A 22895-nucleotide genomic window follows, 5' to 3' on the forward strand; every position below is an offset into this window, starting at 1 on the left:
GACTAAATTATTGTTTAGCACTTCATCAGACTAAGCAATAATTGACCTCAGATCTGCATACCTCCCCGAGGAGACTGTAACCATTCTGAGATTCGATAACGCGATATTGGTAAGCCTGACAGTTTTCATAAATAATTTCAGGGCTCTATGGTTTACGTATTTTTTGATCGGATCCATCTTAAGTTTTGTTAATTTGTTACATTCATAAATAAAATATTAAGTAGGTTTAATCCTACAAAAGTTACTTCAGAGTTAATAATATTTTGGTTACATACAATAATGAATTATTATAAAATGTGAACAATTTTTTCATTGAATTTATTATTCCATATTTTGTAATATTTACAGTTAATAAATAATTAAAAATAATTCAATTATTCTTCTTGAAAAATTGCATGTAATAATTAAAGAATAATATTATTTCCAATTATATTTTTTTTCCATTCTTCGACAATACGCTATTATTCGTACTTTTTCATTCAGAGTTGCAAAAATATACCCACAACTATTAAAATAAAACATGTGAAGCACCTTAAGCAACATCTTAAGTTTTACATCTTAAGTTTCAGTGCAGCCAAACTCAAAAATCAGTCTATTGTGAATGTTCGCTGAAAATATGCTGCAAAATTCCAATCATCCATCAAAATTGTATCAGCAGAAATAATAACAAATTGCAATATATCAAAACAATAAGAATAAAAATTCTTCAATTAAGCTTTCAATTAAGTAATTTTCAGTGTAAACAACACAACAAAAAATATGTCAAAAAAAAATCATTTGACATATTTGAAAAGTGATGCCAATATGTTTCAACCAGACTTAACGTTCTTTTTCTACAACTATGAAAGAAAAAAATAGAGCTAATGTCAACGTCATCGATTGATAGATCCGCACTAAAGAAGGGTTTGCTATTCATTCACAAAATATTTTGATTAAAACTAAACGTAAAGTAAATTAGTAATACATTAAGACTGAAAAGTTTTCGGAAATTCTCATTTAAAATTCGCGCGCTGTATATTTTTCGATATTTTAAGTTTATGTAGTTTGGCAGCACTGTCCTTAATTACTATGCCAAAAATGAGCTCGATCTGTCAGACAGTTCGTTTACGGCAGCTGTTGAAACCAGTTCACCTCAGTAGTGCGTTGCGAAATGTCTTCGACGGTCGTACGACCGTCCTGGAAGGCTTTGTACCACTCATAAACTTGAGTTTTCGATAAAACTGATTCCCCATAAGCCTTTTGTAGCATTCGCAACGATTCTGCACACGAAATTTCGTTCGAAACACAAAATTTGATGCAAACTCTTTGTTCAATATTTTTTTCCATTGTTTTTTTCGCAACGCCCTACTGAGGTGAACTGGTTTCAACAGCTGCCGTAAACGAACTGTCTGACAGATCGCGCTCATTTTTGGCATAGTAATTAAGGACAGTGCTGCCAAACTACATAAACTTAAAATATCGAAAAATATACAGCGCGCGAATTTTAAATGAGAATTTCCGAAAACTTTTCGGTCTTAATGTATAATAAAAGCTTTTTGTCAAAATTTGTCTTCATTTCGCAATATAGACTTTGATCACACTTGGGATCAATTTCAACGTTTTTCTAACATTTCTGAAATGTATATGTGTTACTTGTCTTGAAATGTATATGTTAGTTCTATACTTGTCTGCATAGAACTAAATTTAAGTCTGTCAGTTTTCGCAAATAATTTCAGGGCTCTATCCTTTATGTATTTTTTGATGGGATCAATTTTGATGTCTCTGAGTATGTCATTCGTCCTAATGTACCATGGAACTTTGAAAAGTCTTCTTAGAGCCTGGTGCAGTGTTTGAAGCTTTGCTGAACGCTACACAACCATATAGAAGTGACGGACGAATTATTTGGTTATATATGAGTTTCCTGTTCTTAATATAAACAATACATAATATTCATGATATTTAATTTAAATACAATTTATATACATAACAATTTCGATACCTTATTTACAGGTTTTCTTTTGATTTTAAAATAAGGTCCAATTTCAGTAATCACTTTTTCATTGAAGGCGTATCTCTGTTCCACCAAAAATCTTTTTACATATACAATAAAGTGATATACACTGGAAGTCAGATCCAAAATATGTAGTGCATATAAATCAAATTCGAAATGCAATTCATACAGATTTGCTATTGTCGTAATCGACTTAAAAAGTGATGCATTTTCTTGGTGGAAGAACATATTAACCAAATACACACCTTATAATAATTTTTATTGACTTCTTTTCAAAGTAATCCGTAAGTATTAGTTGTAACTATAAAGTAGTTTCAATGCTTATGCATTTTAAATTCGAGCGAATACTAAAAGAACGATCTGTAGTACTAAACCTTATTTCAACCCGACATAGTTCGCTATTTATTTCAGTTTAATATGTACTTAGTAATATTTAAGTGTTTAAATATTTTTTAAAGAATTTTTATCAAAAAGTATAGGTTATAGAATGAACACAGTGCAAATAATAATAAAAGATTTATCCTTCCTTACTGGGCTCCATTTGATGGTGCGCTTTTCCAGTATAAGTGATGATAAGGCTTTCCCAGTGAAAAATTTTAAAATACTAAATAATAAATAGCATTTTTTTACTTTTTGCTAAACTAAAATCGCAAAGTGAAATTTATTTAAAGGAAACAATAAAAAATAATAAAAAAAAATAATATTATAGTTTTTTATAATTATTCTTCTACTTATCAGCAACTTTTAAGACCCATTAGTACTCGATATTACTATCAAATTTTCTTGATATAATAAAAATATAGACACTTACTTACTTATAGACACTTTCTTTACTGATATTTAAAACTCCAGTTAAAAAATCATTGGAAATAATGAATTGATACTTGTTTTATTTGGTATAATTTGTTTTAAAACTAATGGACTGAATGTTTATCTCTGAAATAAATGATAGGACCTTATTTTTACACATGTGTATTGATTTTTAGTGCATTATGTTTGCTTAACAAGATACAAATTTTGTTGAAATGATCTCAAATGATTTGAAAATTGACATCCAACCCGAAGTAAATTTCAATCGACGGGATTGCACATATGTCTAAAATCGAAATCTGCCATATATTGAAAAATACTTAACGTACAAGTTTTCAGAATTAATACCGATTTTTTCATTGTGTTTAATAAATCCTGTTGAAAGTACTGCTCTTCTTCATAATTTTATTATACAAATAGTTATATTCACTAATCTTAAATATATATTTCCAACATTAAAAATCTTCGAATTCTTTTGGGAATAATTCATCTTGGGTAATACGTATTGGATGTTCCTCACCAAGTTCAAAATTTCTTGTATCATTAGGTGCTGTAAATATGGGAATATATGGTGGTTTTACTTTCTGTTCATATATATCCGACCAATTTAATGAATTAAACCAAAAATGATGTTTAATATCACGAACCCCATTTTTCTGATTTCCAAAACGTTTAGTTATATCAATTTGTAAAAGGTTAATTAATAGATCTTCTAATCCTTGACTAAAATGAGAATTGAACTCTATTTTACCAGATAAGATACGTGCATATATGTCCAGATGTTCTGGGGCATAAAAGGGGGTGAACCCTGCAATTAATTCATATATAAAAACACCTATCGACCACCAATCAACTGCTTTCCCATACCCTCGCGCTTGTAATATTTCAGGAGCCAAATATTCGGGTGTACCACATAACGTATAAGTGCGTCGTTTTGTATATTTGGCAAAACCAAAATCAGTCAACTTAACAAAACCATATGCATCAAGTACAATATTCTCTGGTTTCACGTCTCTGTAAACTACATCCATGAAATGTAAATATTCGATTGCAAGTATAACTTGAGAAGAGTAAAATCTAGTCATATCTTCGCTAAATCTCCTTAGTTTGCGTAGTTGTCGAAAGAGCTCACCACCAGGTACATATTCCTGTACCAAGTATAAATTTGAATTATCCTTAAAGGAATAAAAGAGTTTTACGATAAATTTGAAATTTGTTGATTGCAAGACTCGTTTTTCATTCAATGTGTGTGCGACTTGATTTAGTTTCACAACTTTTATCTTACACATTAACTTAATGACAAAATAGTTATCAGTAGTTTTTTGTCTAACTATGATTACTCTTCCAAATCCTCCTTGGCCAACTGTTCTTATTAATTCGAAATCTGATAGTTTTGCAGGGACTGCCCTGTTCTCGTTCCAGTTTCTTTGAAACTCAACTTTTGCCTTAACTAGCATGTCTGTCAGACTCATTTTAGCAATTTTTAGAATTTATGACTTTTCAACATTTGTGATGAATGGATTAAGATCCAAGAGACCCCACTGAAATTAAACATATACTTTAAAAAGCGGGTTAAAAATTGGAAAGTCTTATTACCCCAAGCTTTTCTACGCCTTAAGTTCCATATTTTTTCTTCATAATGCTGAATTTTTACTGATTTGAAACGGAATATAACCTAGAGATGCATATTTCTGATGATTTTTACTTACAAATTTTAATTTAATGATTGACATAAAATAAATTTTGATTTTATGATTGACATAAAAATAATAAACTTTTTTTCCTGTGTTCTTGATACATATTTTCAGAGAAGTGTTACAAGTGAAATATTGGATAGAATTAGCAATACAAAGACTATAATTATAACTAAAATAAGCAATCCAATTAATTTTTAATTTTTGAATCTTAATCAAGTTTGTATGGAATACAAATTTTTAAACAGAGTGAACATTTATATTGATCATGTCAAAAAAGCATTACCTACTAGGTATTACTGCGTCTGCCTCATCTCTAATGCTACATACACACATAGTCTTTCTAATAACAGCTGGAAAATAAGTTTTAATATCAAAGCATAATTAAAAAAGCTATCTTAAGGTGATTAAAAATCAAGCGAATTAATGCTCAAAACTCACTGACTAAAAAATAGAGAGGACACCTCTTTATATATAGTTATAGAGGAATGAGCAGAGTTACCAGCTTTCAAACATACTCTTTAACACGGAAGGTGGGTTTATGGAATATCTTCAGAATTATGAAGTCGTCAGGGATAATCTTACTTTTTCCATACAGCTTAACACAATACTATCCAAAATAGGTAAATGCAAGAACGGGCACTTCATATATCAGCTCAATGCATGTGCTAAGTTTACCGATAGATTAAAACTTAAATCAGACGAAGTCACTCTAACGTCTATATCTCTTGATTCAATCTAATCATTGACATGTGGAACGTTTTTATAATTTTTCAACGCAAAAACGCAGGTTATTGAAATTTATGCAATAGAATGCCTAATAAGGCAAAGAAAAATGCCAGAATTTTTATATTTTGAAATTCAAACAGCTGCAATATACCTTTAATTTCAACCACTGAATTCAAGTTGGTAAGAAATCACAAAAATCTAATATCAGAATTGATTATATAGGAATAAAGGAATATTTCTTTGGATACATGTTCACAGTAGATTAGTCAGTAACGAAAAAGTTGACAGCTTGTGAAAAAAAACCATAACTTTCATAGAACATTTTTGAAGGACCAAAAGCTGATATTCGTTCGATCCCAACTCTATAAAATCCCGATTAATGTTATTGTCTGCCAGCATTCTGGTAGCCAAAAAATAGTCTTAGTACCTTCATACCGGTTTCATTAAACCGTATGAGGTATGAAATTATAAATCAAGAGATATTAGTAAATTTATCAAAGGCCTTAATTTGGTCAAGTTAGCTAATGGAATTTTTTTTTCGGCAGGAATAGCAATGGATCATATAGTAATCATATCCTTTCATGTAACAATAATACGCGTTTAAAAATAATCACAACCTTTATGGTTATTATGATGGTTAGTAGTAACAAGACAAGTATTGGATATAACCGGCCTTTCCAAGACCCAACTAAAATTTCTAACAGGTCCATATTGATAATCCAATCAATTACTTTCAGAAAGTTATTTTTATCACTCGTTAGCGTTATCAGAATCCACGGGTTTAAACAATTACGATTGCCAGAATTGAGTGGAGTGTTTGGGGTCTCATTTTCGTAAAAAGTTAATTTGCCAATCCCACATCAGAACTAACATAAGTAGAAAAGCTGTACATAAATTCTAAATCGAGTTCAACATTTTTTCAAAACCGTAAAGCTATATCGGAAAAATAAACTACATATATATAAGCAAGTCATCGAGCCATCGTTACTGTATGGTTGTTTTTATTGTACTCCGTTATTCACGAAATTTTTTCATTTAAGCCAGCACCAGTTACATAAAATTTAGCGTATGTACCAAAACTATTTTATAAAGTAGAGAGTTATCCTAAAACTACTAGCAGAATAGAAGATAGAAGTAGTCAGGTTGTCTCAGTGTTGATAATAATAGGTGTAGTAAAAATAAATCCACTATTTTTAAATAAATTTGAAGGCTTATTTGCAATAGTTAGAATTATTAGATTTAAGTCAAATATATGCCGTTTTGTTCGAACATTTATTGCCATTTTGAAGTTAATTTCATTATGCCTTACGAACTATAATGTGGATGCATAAGAACTTCCCAACCAAGTTCCCGGAGCGCTTGACGAGTCATTATCTTTGTGCGTGCCCTGGTGTTGCTCTGATGGAACACAATTCCTTTCCTATTGTCCAAAGCTGCCCAAAGTTTTTAGGCGATTGCTTCTTTCGAAACGAGCCACAAATCCACACTATCTATGCAAAACAAGATTCTGCTATACAATCACATTTTAAAACCTGTATGGTCGTATGGCGCTGAACTATAATCCAATAATCGAAATCATCCAACGTTTCCAGAACAAGGTTCTACGGAAAAATGTTAACGCCATCTAGCGTAACCCGATCGGACTTATACAAATTGGGACACAAATAACTAAAGCCATCCATTGGGCAAATATTGGGTTTCCTTTTACTACATCTAATATAAGGTGCACTCAAAGAAAGGCGTAAAGTTCCTAACTATTTTAAATCACAATTAACAATCTGCTATAATTATAATTATGATTAAACTTAAAACAATTTCAATGCGATCCCATTTACCTGGATATAGTTTAGATAGCAAAGTATTGATTAAAGTCATCTACTATTGTGTATATTAAATAAATATATTTTGAGCAAATGAAGTTCTGTGTGTTCTTGCGTATTAAATAAAAAAATTTCAAGTTTAAAATAACTCTAAAAACAAATAATCATAAATTATGATTTGTAGATTTGTACACTGCCAAAATCAGTTTAACTTTAGTTTAAATTACAAATTAAAAATGCAAATAAACGAGACCAAATTCACTAAAATGCGCGCTTTGGGAGCAATTGCAAAGTTAGTTTTAAATAGAAATAGAAAAAAATTAGTGCACAGGGTTTGAGCATAAGGACACAGCCTAAGCATAACAATTCAACTGCAGTCCGCATTCATTATGAATAGCAGTAACAGTGCTACCAAAAGCAAAGATAGCAATTTAACCAGCAGCAACAACAGCAACAACAGCAATTGCAGAAACAATACACATAACAACAAAAAGGACAATTATAAGGACCTCATGTGTGTAATGCTGTGGAGAAAAATGAAAAGCGCAAAAATTATGAACTTTTGTCAAAGACGAAAATGCTTTTAATTTATAAACAGTTGTGCTTAGTTTAAGTACAAACAACCAACTAACAAACCAAGCAACCAACTACCAACACCACCTACAATAATGACACCACACCAGCAATAACATCAGCAACAACCATACCACAACCAACATGCACAATAAGTATGTATAATAACATATGATATTGTATTATGAAAATATAAACCATAGCACAACCCAATCGCAAGCCCACCACCCCCACTAACACCTATTAACACCCGACTAACACCCGACTAGCATCAGTACCAGCACCAGGAGCAGCACTCGTAACAATGAATTATTCAAGCCATGGAAAACTTTAATCAACTTTGCACTTTATTATCCAACAGGAATGCTTCGTGCTCATATGCGAATGTGGAGGCGTTTGTATCAACATATCTACATCTGAGGCATTTGTACTGTGCATACGAGTATAAACTATTCTATTCCATATGAAAGCTAAAGTTTAAAATAATACAAGTAATGCGCTATTATTCATCTACGGTTTGTGTATGGAAGTCAGGCTTAATGTGTGCTGAGGCATAGTTTCGTTATAAGGCAGCCTTGTACTATTATTTTTGGCGTCTCCGCTTTCTTCCCATACTTTTGAGTCGTTATTTTGGGCGTGCCATTGAAGGATGTTGGCACTAAATTGCACAAGTTTAACAAAAGAGCAATAAGCTGAATGTACTTTTATGTTAGGTTTTTCACGCAAAACTTGGGTAAACATCTCATAAGTTTGCGAGTGTTAAATCACCTGCTGCCGCAAGCTGTACAGCTAGAAGTCCTGAGTGTACTGAATGTACTGTTCTAATATCAAAGGTGCTTTGTTTTTACAACATTCACACGTTCTATGTGAAATTTGTTTTAATTAAATGCATATTATTTAGAGAATAAAATAAAACCTTAACTAATTCAAAGAATGAGTCAAACACAAAAAAAAAAAGAACTTACATCTGAACTGACTTCACAACTGAACAATAACAAGAAAGTTTAATTGGTGTACGTTCTAAAAAGGAACAACATTAATCCCAAGGAGCAAAAGCAATTCCATCTCAACAATTGAAAACAACAAGGAAACTAACAACTGCTAAAAGACCTTTTTGCAGATTATCATATTCTTCACCAAAAAGAAAAAATTTCATATTTAAAAAAATATATATCAAATCGTTATATGGAGCAAAAAGAAATAATAACTCCATATATTATCTGCATCTTCTTGAAATAAAAGGAAATATGTAGGTACATATTTTGTCATTTTAACAAATTATCAATATCAGTTCTAGAAGTCTTAATCCCATTTTATTTCGATCGCATTCAGAAATTGTTGTGACTTTTAAATTTCTCGAATTTGAATTTGTTCTATCAGCACCACACACGTCTCGAACCCTCTATTCTGACGCCATGCTTCTTCATCTGTTCTTCATCCTTCATACCCTCTTTCTTCTTCTACGTAGTTGCATTCTAGTTTTCCTCAACAGAAACATAGAAGATGTGATAAGCTTATCATATCTAATGGCGTTTTCGATTGGTGAATCTAGGGTACTTCTTTTAATCGAGATAATAAAATCGAAATAATAGCACATTTGGCTGCATATACATTATCATCTGACAACAAATCTTCAGATGAGGACATATTTTTCAACTTGATACCATTTGGAAAAAGGGAAAAAGGAAGAGTCGAAGAAGTTGATGTGAACATTATAATTCAATTGATCCATTTACTAACATAACTACAAAAATTTCGATTGGGCAGCAAACTTTGACTGTAGAGTGACTTTAGATTGAATCCATATTGACTAATCCAAAATCCCATAAGTCCTCATACATAAACAATTGATTTATGCACTATTTTAAATTATTTACATAAACCACCACATTTTTAATATATATATGGTATATATATTTTATTTTTCAAAAAATTTAAAGCGGACTAATTTACGCTTTTTGAATAACAAATATAAGGCTCTTTCGGTAGGAATCTTAAGTGTAAATTTACATTGCTTTTTGCTGCCAAAGGTACTGCATTTAGAAATAAATCGTTGTTCATCCAGTTTTTGTTGGATGTGAGGGAGGTCACAGAATGACCCATTTTGATTGCTTAAAAACTGACATGTTTGAGGTAATGACTGACAGCTTAAGTTGACATTGGTGTTCGATTATCCTCATTTCTGCAAACACTTCTAAAAAACCAATAGTAACATTGCAAATTAATTATTTAACGTTGCTCTATTGATAGTGTTGCCGTATCATAGTTATTCTAAACAACAGACCACCATTAGTATGCAAACCGTCTGCTGCTTCATAAAGGCAGAAGGCTTCTTAACTATATTGACTATTTATGTTTTTTTCTTCCATTAATTTTCACCAATCCATATAAGTTTTTTTTTGGGAATTTGACAACACGAACAAATTTCGCGCCTATAAGATCATGTATAAGATTATCTTATAAGAAATGTTAATTTAGGGTTGTTAACGTTCACAACATAAGTACCCAGCTGCTTACAGTGGCATCGATGCCAGAAGAATCACAATGACATCGATACTTTATTGATGCTTTAAACAGTTTTGAGGAATCAATGTGTGGAATTTTTTGTATCTTACCTTATTGTTTTGTAAAAAATTTGTGTGTGTTTTTTATATATAATTTTTTTTAAATAAAAAAAATATTAATTTAATTATCATTTTAAAATGAATATATTAACAAAATATATATACACATATATTCTTCACAAATATAAATGAGTTTTATTTGAATTTTTTGATTCTTTATTGATACTTTTGCATGCTTTGTGGCAGCGATAACAATTCCTCTACAAAATTTTATTGATTTCACCATGCTATTATATTGATTCTCCACACCTTCTTTCACATTAAAAATACATCACTGCAATAATGCTTTTAAGTATTTCTAGGTCCTAAAAAAGAATCGGTGGTTTCCCTATGATATGCAATGTACACAGACAAATTTACTTGATATCGTAGTGACTGACTCCAAGGTAACGATGCAGTATCGCTGATGCATTGATACTTTCGTTTGCTGGGTAGTAATTGTCGTAATGGAGTAAAGTGTTAATTTCTTCTTAAATTGCTTTTCAGCAAAATAAAAATCGCTTGAAAATAAAATTTTTTGAAGTTTTTCTTTAAGAAATGAATGTTACATCTCTGATTTACAAACTCTGATTTGATTTGACACAACTGATTTGATTGGCTATGAAATCAATTATTTAAAATTGAATAAGTTCCGAATTCAGCATTTCAACAGATATTTGTGATCTGTAAGCTTATAATTGTACCATACATTTGAATGACAATATTCTTCGTTTATACTTTTTCATTATTATTATTTCCATACTCTATTAGGAGCTTAAGAAGCCTACAAAACTTTTCAATTGGTTTCTATTTTATGCCATTGATCTTAACTCGTTAAACGATATGCCCATCTCCTGCTGAACTGTCCTTCTCCAGGTCAGTGCTGGTGCATCTGCGCCTAGTCCCCTGGGAGTTCCAAGTAAGTGCAGCATGCACTAGATTTACGCAGTGTATGTCCAATCCAACCATACTTCTTTCTTCTAATCTCGCTGTTTACGTTTGTTTTGTGCATTATTCTCAATAATTCTTTATTCAAAATCGTTCTAGGTCACCATATGCCTAATATGTTGTGCAGTCATCGATTGATAAATGATTGCCATCTTCTTTCGATTTCGGAGTTAGCAATCAAGTTATACTTTCTTATAATATACTAATATTTGATCGATGTAATTCGCATTTTATTGGAAGAAATTTTAAAGGCGATTTTATATTACTGCTTTTCATTGTGTCCTTTTATTTCTTCATTTTTTCATATCCTTTATGGTACATTTATTTTGTGTTTTTTATGTTTTTATTTTCTGCTACATCTTTATTAATAATATTCATATTTTTTCAAATGATAATAACAATTGGGAAAAATAAACCAACTAATTGCTAACCGCATTTCATTCCAGCAAACTTCATAAATTGTTTCACTTTAGCGTTTTTAATCTAATTTTAATGGTCAGCCATATGCAAACAGACATACACACACACACGTGCATGACGTCGAACAAACAATCTCATCTGTAAATGCCATCATAAATGTTTACTTTAGAGAAGGTCACACAGGACTCCATTATCGCCGCTTCAGTTGGAACAACTTTGACTAGGAAGTTGTGTACGTGAATTCGTTATTTGCGATGCAGTCGCAAACATGGCAAGGACTCTGTTGCTTCAATTTCTGCAATTGTCTCGTTTGTGCAAATAAACCCACTGTCGAGAAAAAAAGATACATTTTTTATTCGAAATTTTGATTTTCTATTTTTCATTCTCATTCACATTTTAGTTTTTAGTTTCTAGCTTTTGTTTTAATTTTTCTTATTTGGAGTTTTTATTTACACTAAAGCAACGCAAACATAAGCCAAACGACAAGAATGAAAAAGTATTCCAATTCTTTACGTGATCTCAGAGGAGAACTGCAAATTCTGATTGCACAAATTGTATTTCAGTGATGTTCAATGGATGACGATGTTGTTGTTGTTGTTGTCGTTGTTGTTGTTGTTGTTTATGGCCAACAATGGTCAACAATGAAAATGTCACGTTAGTTGTTTTATTTGCTCAAATATTTGGCTTTGTAGTGGCTTCATGCCACGTCAAAACTGAAAAGAAATTCAATTTCTTATGAGATTTTTATAATTGCATAAATGTCAGCCGCATTAGTTTGTGGTTAAAGCTTGTGATTGCTATTAAAAATGCATTATTTTTGGGTCGGTCATGTTAAGGGATATCAAAGGATTATATAAGGAAAACGTAGTAACCATGTTTTTTTCTGAAAGTTTGAAAAAATTAATACTAAAGGTAAATGTGGACTTCGAAATCAAATTTAAGACAATTAGAGCTGCTGTACATACTAATTTAACAAACCTTTTTTAATATTAACTTCAACTTTTAATTATTGAACTTTTATTTATTATGTTGAAGCCCTTTGAGCCAGTGCACTTGAGCACTTTTACTCTTTCTTAACTCGACAGGATTATTGTTTATCACTTCATCAGACTAAGCAATATTTGACCTCAGATCTGCACACCTCCCCGAGGTGCCTGTAACCATTCTAAGATTTGATGGAATGAGATGGGATCAATCTTGAGGTCCCTGCGGATGTCATTCGTCCTAACATACCATGGTACTTTGAAAAGTCTCCTCAGAGCCTGACTTGGTACAATTTCTAGCTGACGAAACATCCTAAACAACATATTGAAGACAATATGGATTCGAATAGAAATAAAAAGATAACAACAAAAATTTTAGTTAATTTACTAAAGTTTAACTGATCATACAACGCTGTTTCGAGTATTGCCAAGTATACATCATCAGTGGTCTTAGGAAATATTCGAATTTTTAATTTATAGTTCGTATATAATTTGTTTGGGCTGTAAGTGCCAGAGTTAGAATTCGTGCCTGTCAAATTATTACATTTTTTGAAGTATCACATTGAACATAATTATGAGAAAACACAGCTGGTAGTTTCCCTAATTTTTTCGCTTCTTGCGCGGTACATAGTATGTGATATCATAAATGCTTAAACGTAGAGAAAAGTGGAAAAGGGCCTTTAAAGACAAATTTTTTTAAAATTCTTTTAACAAGGAATCGAATAAGGAGTGGAAATATAGAATAATAATAGAAATAGAAATAATTAAAGATAGGATCCACTTGTTTCTGACACTTTAGATCTTTCTTTTCTTGTTAAATATAATTTTAACCATTTTTGATATAGTTATGCGCAAAATATAAAAATATCTGCGCAATTTTCGAATAATTAGAGTATTTCTTTTCATACAAATTAAATGATAAATAAAATGAAAAATTAAATGAAAATAGTTAAGCAAATATCGATAGTTTTGCATATCGATGGTGGGTGCAAAGCAATTGATGTGACAACATTTTCATATGTTAGCTGATAGACCAACCTATTCAATGTGGGTTCATCACACTATTAAGAATGACATAGATTAAAGCGATTTCTAAACAATTTTGACCAACTGAATTGAAAATTATATTAAAAAATAGTGTATCTAATTAAGTTAGAGATATTAGTGAATTATGATTTTTCTGCCGAAAGGAAAAGTCGTGAGTACATTTCTACTTTAACCAATTATATAGAATTTTTGTATTATCTTTGAATATTTTATTGTATTTATTTTAAAAAAGTTTGAAAATTAAATTTTCCAAAAATAAAAACATCTCGAATAACCCAAATTTAATTCATATTTAACTTGAAGAATAGCTTGCACTTAATTCACTTAACTGTGTGGTGCCGCAGAGTCCTTTGTGACAATTAAATTTGTTATTGTTGTTTTATATTTGTTATTTAAAAACTCAAACAATAATTAAAAAATTTAGTTAAATCAGCACTTTTTTGGTAGTTTTTAAAAAACGTTAGGATTGTGTTTACATCGTTCCATCTTAACTTATACCTTTATTAAAATAGATTTCTTCTTTTTATGTTATATTAAAATTTTATCACTATAGTTTTTACCTGCCCATTTTTTGACGTCTATAGGATAAGCTATGTATCAGAAATATTCCAGTTCTTTAATTCAGGCATGAAATTTCTTAAGTAAAATATTCTACAGTAACATCTGTAAAATTCTAGTAAGAATGAAAGGTCTTCATCCATGGTCATGTCATCCATGACCATGGATGACACTTTGGTCTGAGAACACGATTTTAAATTAAAGCAAAATTTTAGTAAGAATGAAAGGCATTTGAGATTCTGATCTACCAATACGATTTTAAGTTAAAGTATATGGCTTGGTTCTTCTGATATGAACCTAGTTTGGTCGGTAGATTACGTAAAAATTGGTAAAACTTCAATCTTGAATTTTCTTTAAAACCTTTTTGTTAAATTGAACACCAAAACTCATGAAAAAACTTGGTTTACACAAAAAAATAATAATATTCCAACAGTACTCGTACAATGCCACAAACCTGAAAAAATCATTACACCAATGAATTTTAAGATTTCTATCTACTCCACCTTTTCAATAAATAATTTCTTGGTACAGGATTTTTAGCAAACGTAAACGCAAAAGCTATTGTAAGAGAGTATATTATAAAACACCCGGAAAACTAATTAGATGGGATTGCTAAATTTGGGAATCGTTAAAATTAGTGTGTTGAATTATAGTGAGCCAAAATTGTATAAAAAAAATTTTACTAAAAATTAGATAATAAAAAGATTATCCAATAATTATCAACATATAATTTTTTTTTTCTTCTGCAGAAAGCGTTGAAAGTCACAATGTGAGGCTTGACTTCTCTAAATCCACCTGTAATAAATGGATATGTGGAAGATTTTCAACTTCTCAACGCTGTTGAAATCCCATTCCAGTTATAAAAGATTATCAGATTTGTACCTTTAACCTGTTATCTTAGTAGGATTTATAGTTTAAATATAATTCTATGTTCGAAAATGAATTTCAACATCGATTATAATAGAAGCCCAAATTCGCTTCCCCACAAAATTAATTTTAATTCATCTTTTAAATGATTTCCATGCATCTACTTCACACTTATTTCAAAATTATTTGACAAAACTTTACAACATTAAAATAACCAACCGAATATTTTGAAGCTTAAAGGATTAAAACTAAAATCAAAAATGTGTGTTCATTTGCGTAAGCACACAGTAATCCAGTTGCCACAATGAAATATTTTTAAGCCGCAGGCTAAGTGACTTACTTAAAGTGCAGCAGAAGCCGAAAAACAAAGAGAAATCCACACATTTGGAATAATAACAGCAAAGCATTAAATTTATGAATGGATTTATTTACAATGTGACAATACACTTCAAAAAATGTTGCTTCTTGTTCTATTTCATTTTATTAAAAATAAAATTATATATCTGCAATGAATTTTATATGCTCCATCCACTCATTTAAGCCGATACCTACAAATGCGATATGCATTTATGCATAAATGGAGACGTATAAAATATTGGCACAACACATACCTCAAAATGTCAACAAATTCATTCACATACTCGTGTACTAGCACACAGATACTCACTCACACATGCAATGTGGTTCAAACCAACATATTGTATCTGAAAGCAGCCTTTCTCAGGTGCTGCTCCAAACAAATGCGTTGAATAGTAACTGAACGTATGCATCAAACGGTTTTGCATAGCCGGTAGGCAACAGTTTTACTTGTTGGAGCTTTCGAGTTGAGCGGTTGTAGCGGCAGTAATTGTTAGTGTTGGCAGGAAGCTAGGCGCAAGGGCGTAGAAAACCAGGGACTTTGAATAATGCTGTGCATTCACAAACATTTCAATGCAGTTGCAATAACAACAGCAACAGCAGCAGTAGCAGCAGTAGCAGCAGCAGCACTAACAGCAACGAATCAACTATGCAGCCCTCCAGAATTGAAGTGGAATTATTCATGGGATTTCACTTCGTTTGTAATGCATTTTCCTCTTTGGATGACAAGGATAAAAGAATTAACAGTGCAAAAATGATGTGCTGTAGATTGTTTGCTGTTGGAGTTGTAGGTGGTAGGTGGTAGGTGAAGTGGTGCTCAGGGTGTTTGTAGATGCGATTGTTGAAATTATATTTGTATTGTTGTTGATAAAGCGTAGACAAACTTTATATTTTGATATAAAAAGGTCAACCACTTCGTGTTACCTTTAATACTATAGTTAGGCACTGAAAAAATTATTTAAAATTAAATATCATGTCATAGGTACACAACGTTTTAATAACTAGACATTATAAATGTAGAAAATTATTCCTTTGTCCAAGAAATAAACAGGAATCGTGTCGAGAGATGCAGAGTTATAAAAAATAGTCAACTCGAAAAATATAATATAATAATATTTTCTAAACCGATAATATTACAACAATATTCCAACCGATAGTGTAAAAACAATAATTGAAAGCAATTATTCAAGACAAACACAAACATATACATAGACCGTGCAACAATAGAAGCACTATCAAAACTGGAAATACTGGCATATCTACTTAGAATGATCATAAGCTACTTCAATGACCGCATTCTAATGTATAACACGAAGGATGGTGTACAGATATATAAAGTGCCAGCAGGAGTTCCACAAGGCTCGGTTTTAGGCCCCATTCTCTGGAACGTAATGTATGATGGCGTATTTAATGTAGAAAAACCAGCTGGAATGCAGTTAGTTGGTTACGCCGATAATATTGCAATTGTAGCGGTCTCAAAAACCATCAATGAGCTTGTAATTAGATGTGATAGCACCATCGCAATGCTCAAACTCGGGCTGGAGTCAATAGGTCTGGAATTATCAGAGCACAAAATTGAAGCTGTTCTTCTAAGTAGTAGAAAAAGAGTAGAATCTATTGACATAAATGTTAGCGAGCTTTCTATCACATCAAGCTCGGTAATTAACTATCTGGGTGTCAAAATAGATCGAAGGCTTAACTTCAAGGAACCTCTGAAATCTGCCGGTGACAAAGCAATTAGAATCGGTGCAGCAGTTGCAAGATTAACACCAAACATTGGTGGTCCAAGATATGCAGGTCGAAGACTTTTGGCATCAGTTTCGACTTCAGTAATGATGTATCGCGCACCAATATGGTATCCTGCAGCTTACCACGTATCATATACAAGATCTTTGGTGTCTCTAATTACAAAAAAAAAAAAAAAACATAGACCGTGCGTCTTAAGTCTTTGAGTTTTAGGCGTCTTATGCTATTGTTGCCTTATTTTTAATTTTTCATAGATTGAGTTTACTGTCTAAGACGACAGAGCGAAGTTGTATTTGGCAGACTTAGGACCTACACAAAATAAAAGAAGCAAAATAAAGAAATGTACATCGAAATATATTACAAAAGATTCCTTTAAACATTGCTATGGACCTCAGTTTTTTATATCTATTTGAGGTTTAGGTGTTTTGTTTCATTTTGTTTGAAAATTTATTTCATTCCTTTAAAATATTCACAATAACCCAAGCTTGTATTGTACAATACTATACTATGGTGAATTGTCTAAGTTAAAATTAACTTAATTTTGTAGAAATTACGAATCAATTCTGTTTTCAACAGAAATCTATAGAAATCTATCTGATTTTAACTTGATTTGCTCTTGAAATCAAGAAATATTTCTAGAAATCAAGAACTCTTATGTGAATCCACTATAAGTATAAGTAAGAATATTACTTGCTCTTCAGACTGACGAATTAAACATGTTTCCTGAATCCAAACACATTTCTTTCGTTTAACTTAAAAAAACTTACTAATCAGTTGTTGTAGTGGTATCCTTATTTTTTAAAAAATATTTTTGGGAAGTATCGGCTAATATAAAGAATTCATTAATTTCTGTTAAAATACTGAAATATTTCATTTCCTACTTCCACTAAGAATTTCCAGGTTGTATATATTGAAGATGAAGCAGATGCAGTTTGTTTTGATGCTTCTTAGTTCTTTCACATTATAGATTCACAAATATTTAATTATAACTTGTTCTTTCGAGTTGATTAAAAAAAAAAAAAAAAAAAAAATATGTGGATATCATATGTTCCGATTATTTCTTATGCCTATATATCATATGTGAAAAGTTAATTTGATAAATCTGGCGAGCAAATTATACGTAATTTGTAGTGTGAACCGATAATTTTGCTTTTTTATTTTAAATGTCACTTTCAAATTTTTGACAGCTAAAATTACTAACAAAACTGTTTTGTGAATCTCAATTAAACGTGCTAACCTGCGTTTTTTTTTTGCTTGTTTCATAATCGGGATAATATTTCCAAATAAGAAATATCTCGTTATAAGCACTTAAATAGAAATATCGAACTGACCAACTAGAACATTTATTTTGAAAAATAATGATATTTCGATTTATTGTAACAAATCAATGTCAGTGTACTCGTTTTAAAAGATACCCAAATTATTTGTCTACATAAAAAGATTACAGCGAATGAAATTTTTTTGTAGTGTAGTACGTCATATAACGCAAAATAAAATATGGAAAATAATTTTTTAAAAAAATATGAAAACAAAATTACTCAGCTCACACATTTAGCGCATATATTCACACATTTTCATTCAATTATAAATTTTTTCAATAATAAATATGTTTTTGACAAAATTATCAATTATTCAAAAACGCATGAAAACTCACTCAACAATTCAGAACTGATAGTGCCATTTTGTGCAAAAGCAACAACAATTGCACAAAAATCGTGCATTGGATGCAGTTTATCATTTTTATGACTCTCCAGCTTCAAGTTCGGTGGCGTACGTAGGCAGACACACAGATTTAAATGGAATCAGCATTGGTGGAACGAAGCTTGGAATGAATAAATGATAAATTAGAAAATAAATGAATAAAATTTATATGAAGTTAATTTTTTTTGTGAAATTGTGAATAGTTTCATTCCTAATCCGAAAAGCGTGTTCTGCATTTCCTTCTTTTCAGAAAACTCTGATGAACAACTTTGCTCAAGAAACCAACAGCCGCCACCAACAGCTGCTGAAAGCATAATCGTTCTTTGGCAAACTTCAACTTATACGATTGCAGTTACTTAAATAAAATCGGTTTCTTTATCCTTGTTCCTTTTTCCTTTCAAGTTGGAATGATGTACTTAAGTTTTTTTGACCTTGCCACTCCCTGCAATATTTGCGTGCCTTCTTTTCTGACTTCAATCGCAAAGGAAGTTTTTTTAGAGTTTTTTTGTTAGCTTCGTGTCCTTTGACTTAAGTTAATCGCATAGATACACTCATAAGGAGCAAGTTTTTGTGTACTTAAGCAACCACTTAAGAAGTCGTTAAATAATCAATGAATAAAGATTTTCACGCAAAACCATATATTTGTTTGAAATTTCGAGTCCCACTACTTTTGTTTTTTTTTTTTTATTGAAATATTTTACTTTGATTTGTATTTGGAGGCGGGGATTGAAGTAATAATAGCTTATCTTTACTGTATTATTTTGCCTACTGCTTATCAGAGTGGTACTTAATTATTTATACATTATGTATTAATTTTTTATGTGAATTTAAATCCATTTTCTTTGACAACTTTAGCCTAAACAGCATTTAGAGCTTTCAAATGACATTTGATTTTATAAATTATAATTTAATTAAACCAACAAGTATTTTTTCAATAAAAATGCTCTGATCACTTTAGGGTGTGCGTTAGATTGTATCTATCTAAGTGGTTAGATTCTATAAATAGCTTGTATCTACTGAAATTGTGCAACTGCAACTATCACAAAACTATTAAATGTGGAGTTTTATGTTGATAATCAGGCAACAGTTCCTATGATGTCACTTCTGTGATTATTAAATCATTTGTCGCATTTATGATGAATATGAATGAATAACAATAATTTAGCAACAAAATAATAATAATAACCTCACGAATACTATAATTCTTGATATGTTATATAGTAAGCGTTTTTGATGGCTCGCAAGTGTGGCAAAAAATGCATGATGGCCCATATTCGCTAAGAGAGACATTGGCATTACTGTTACAATCTGTCCAACGTTATGTTTTGGAAAATAGCAAGTCTTTCATATGTGCACATAATGGAAGCAAATTACATTTTGTGTTAAAATAAATAATTAATATAACTTGAAAATTAAAATGTATACAGAAATTAATTTTATCACAAGACTTTTTAATGTCATTATTAAATTTGTCTTTTACTCAACAGAGTCGAACGCTGCCATTATGATTATGATTATAATTATGATTTGTACATCAGGTAAAGATGCCACGCTTGCCGCTTCATATAGGCCAATAAACATACTGTCGTGTCTTTCTAAACTCTTTGAAAGAGCACTGATACCATTCCTTGACGATCAAAACCTAAAACCCTCCCAACAGTTTGGTTTTAGGGATCACTATCGAATAAGTGAAGCCTTTAAAGTTAAATGTAAATCATATATGTACTTCTAATAATTTTCCAATAGAAGCTGGCATTCCACAAGGAAGATCTTTATGCCCTATCTTTTATGTACTTTACATATCTGATATCCCAATAAGTAGTTCAGCTGTCAGCACAACGTTTGCCGATGACACGGCAATTTTATGCCGAAACAAAACCGATGTGCTAGCTTCAAACCAACTTCAATCTCGCTTATTTTGCGTGGAGAAATGGTTGTCAAAATGGCGGATTAAAATTAATGAACTAAAATGTACATACGTCATTTTTACCTTAAATCGGCGTACATTTCAAACAAATTTACTAAATAACACTTCCACACCACAAGCAGATAACATTACGTACTTAGGTATTCATCTAGACAGATGACTACCTTGGCGCAATCATATTGAAATCAAAAAAATTCAGATGAAGCTTCAAGTCTCTAAGTTGCAACAAATCACTTGATAAAGTCACTAAGTAACATATTGACATCACTGTTGTGATCTGTCAAATGTCAAGTTTTCGCAAAGAGTAAGTCTTGCACATGAGTACAAAATGCAAGTAAACTACATTTTATATAAAAATAAATTATTAATATAGAAATGATATATAAAATGAAGCTATGTTTAGAATGCAGAAAATTTTGAAATTTCCTTTCACGACAAAATTTGTAGATTATTTTTATCTAAGTAAGTATTAACTTGTAAGGAACTAATAAATTGGCTGTCTTACGTAGTAAAAGAAAGCTCATTGAGAAAGGCACAATCAAAGTAATAATCAGTGAACAAAAACAAACAGTAAAGAACCAAACATATTGCACGGTTTTGTATTTTTATTAAAAAACTCTAAACGAACATTACACTAAATTACTAAAATCCAATACAAATCAAAAAAACTTTTCAAAAAATACACTAAAAATGCAACTAAAATTTTAGTGTGCTGTTTCCGACATCTTCTGTAAAATTTATGTTCGCAATGTGTTCTTTTTCCGAACGTAGTGATCTTTTTAATGATCTTTTCACGAAGGTAGTCAACTTTTTAGCGATATTTTCCCGAAGGTAGTGTATTTTTAGTGTTCTTTCAGTGTCCGTCGAAAAAAACAATTGAAAACGTATTTGAAGAGTATTGCCTGCATTTGTATTGCATGTATTTTCTGTTTTTAAATAAATATAATAGATCTGTTCCATGAACTATTCGTAGTAAAACCCAAGTAAAACACAAGTAAAATTTACACGAAAATACACGAAAAATTGCTGGTGGAACGCACTTGTGTATATATAGAGTTACTGAAAGCTACTACGAGTAGCTCGTGGGACACACCTACCATATTATGTATGCTTTTATTGATGCATATTTAATATTAGGGGATGTATTACACAGATATATGTTATTATGGATGGGTCATTTGTATAATATATAATGCTAATAAAAGGCAAAAAAAAACTTTTTTTTTATATATTTTATAAGTTTTTTTTATAACAGAAAAAGTAAAAAAAAAAATTATAAAATTTCGGTACACGATATATAGCATTTAGATTATTACCTAGGAATATATAGATTTTCTTGTATGTTAACAATACATATCAGTTAATATGTTATTATTCTACAACCATTTACGCGGACCCTCAGTTACAACAGAAAACACCAAGCTTTTTAAATTAATTCTTCATAGAATATATATCGGTTACATATAATTTTGAAGTGAAATATTTAAATTTCGTAATAATTTTAACTCATCTAGAAAGGTTTCAGAGAAATAAGCTATTAAAAATTATCAATTTCTAATTTGCATACATTTTCGACGTTTTTTCATAAAAAACTATAAAACTTAATATTTTAAAATTTATTCATACACTTAAAATTTATACGAAAATAGTTTGATATTTCTATTTGAAAATAGAAATATGTTGATATAATGTAAAACGGGTATGGGACAGAGGTCTGAAAGTAAGTCTTACAGTTCTTGCGAATCGTGAATTTTATCATTTAAAAAAAATCTTAAGATAAGACAGTCTTAAGTCCTAAATTAAATAATTAAGTTTTAAGTATTATTACTATCTTTTATTAAACTTATTTAGCTTTGGTCTAAAATGTCCTTAAACATCTTCGTTTCCACTGAGGTACTCGAAAATAGTGTAACCAAAAAAAGCTGTCCAAGGCCATCCCTATTGTGCAAAATTTAATGTGAATCCCGTCATTGAGTGTCAGCTGGCGCGTCTATATCTCAAGTAAAGGATATTGACTAGCAATAATTAAGACTAAATTAGTTTTACCTAGCGAACTCACTCAGAGCTCAGTACATTTGATAATTGGTACAAATAGTAGGAATTTACTTGAATATTAATATTC

The 22895-nt window shown here is 30.8% G+C and overlaps 2 protein-coding genes across 4 annotated transcripts in view; one reads left to right on the forward strand and one right to left on the reverse strand.

Moving 5' to 3' along the window:
- Nucleotides 1–22895, forward strand: part of LOC119669165 (delta-sarcoglycan) — a 95110-nt gene that overhangs the window by 12356 nt on the left and 59859 nt on the right. The gene's annotated exons all lie outside the window — the stretch shown is intronic.
- On the reverse strand, nucleotides 2861–4518 carry LOC119669166 (cAMP-dependent protein kinase catalytic subunit alpha-like). Of its 3 annotated transcripts, none has more exons than XR_005251579.1 (3): nucleotides 4397–4518; nucleotides 3149–4341; nucleotides 2861–3086 (listed from the first exon to the last, which is right to left on the reverse strand). XR_005251579.1 is itself a non-coding variant. In XM_038078969.1 (2 exons), the coding sequence occupies exon 2, from the start codon at nucleotides 4270–4272 to the stop codon at nucleotides 3256–3258; it is 1017 nt and encodes a 338-aa protein (XP_037934897.1). In that variant the 5' UTR covers nucleotides 4273–4341; nucleotides 4397–4518; the 3' UTR covers nucleotides 2861–3255. The 3 variants fall into 3 exon arrangements, 1 of the variants encoding a protein (XP_037934897.1); XR_005251578.1 differs by having other exon boundaries at nucleotides 2861–3099; XM_038078969.1 differs by having other exon boundaries at nucleotides 2861–4341.

The sequence above is a fragment of the Teleopsis dalmanni genome, chromosome 1 (assembly GCF_002237135.1).
Source record: "Teleopsis dalmanni isolate 2A chromosome 1, ASM223713v2, whole genome shotgun sequence".
NCBI classification, from domain to species: Eukaryota; Metazoa; Arthropoda; class Insecta; order Diptera; family Diopsidae; genus Teleopsis; species Teleopsis dalmanni.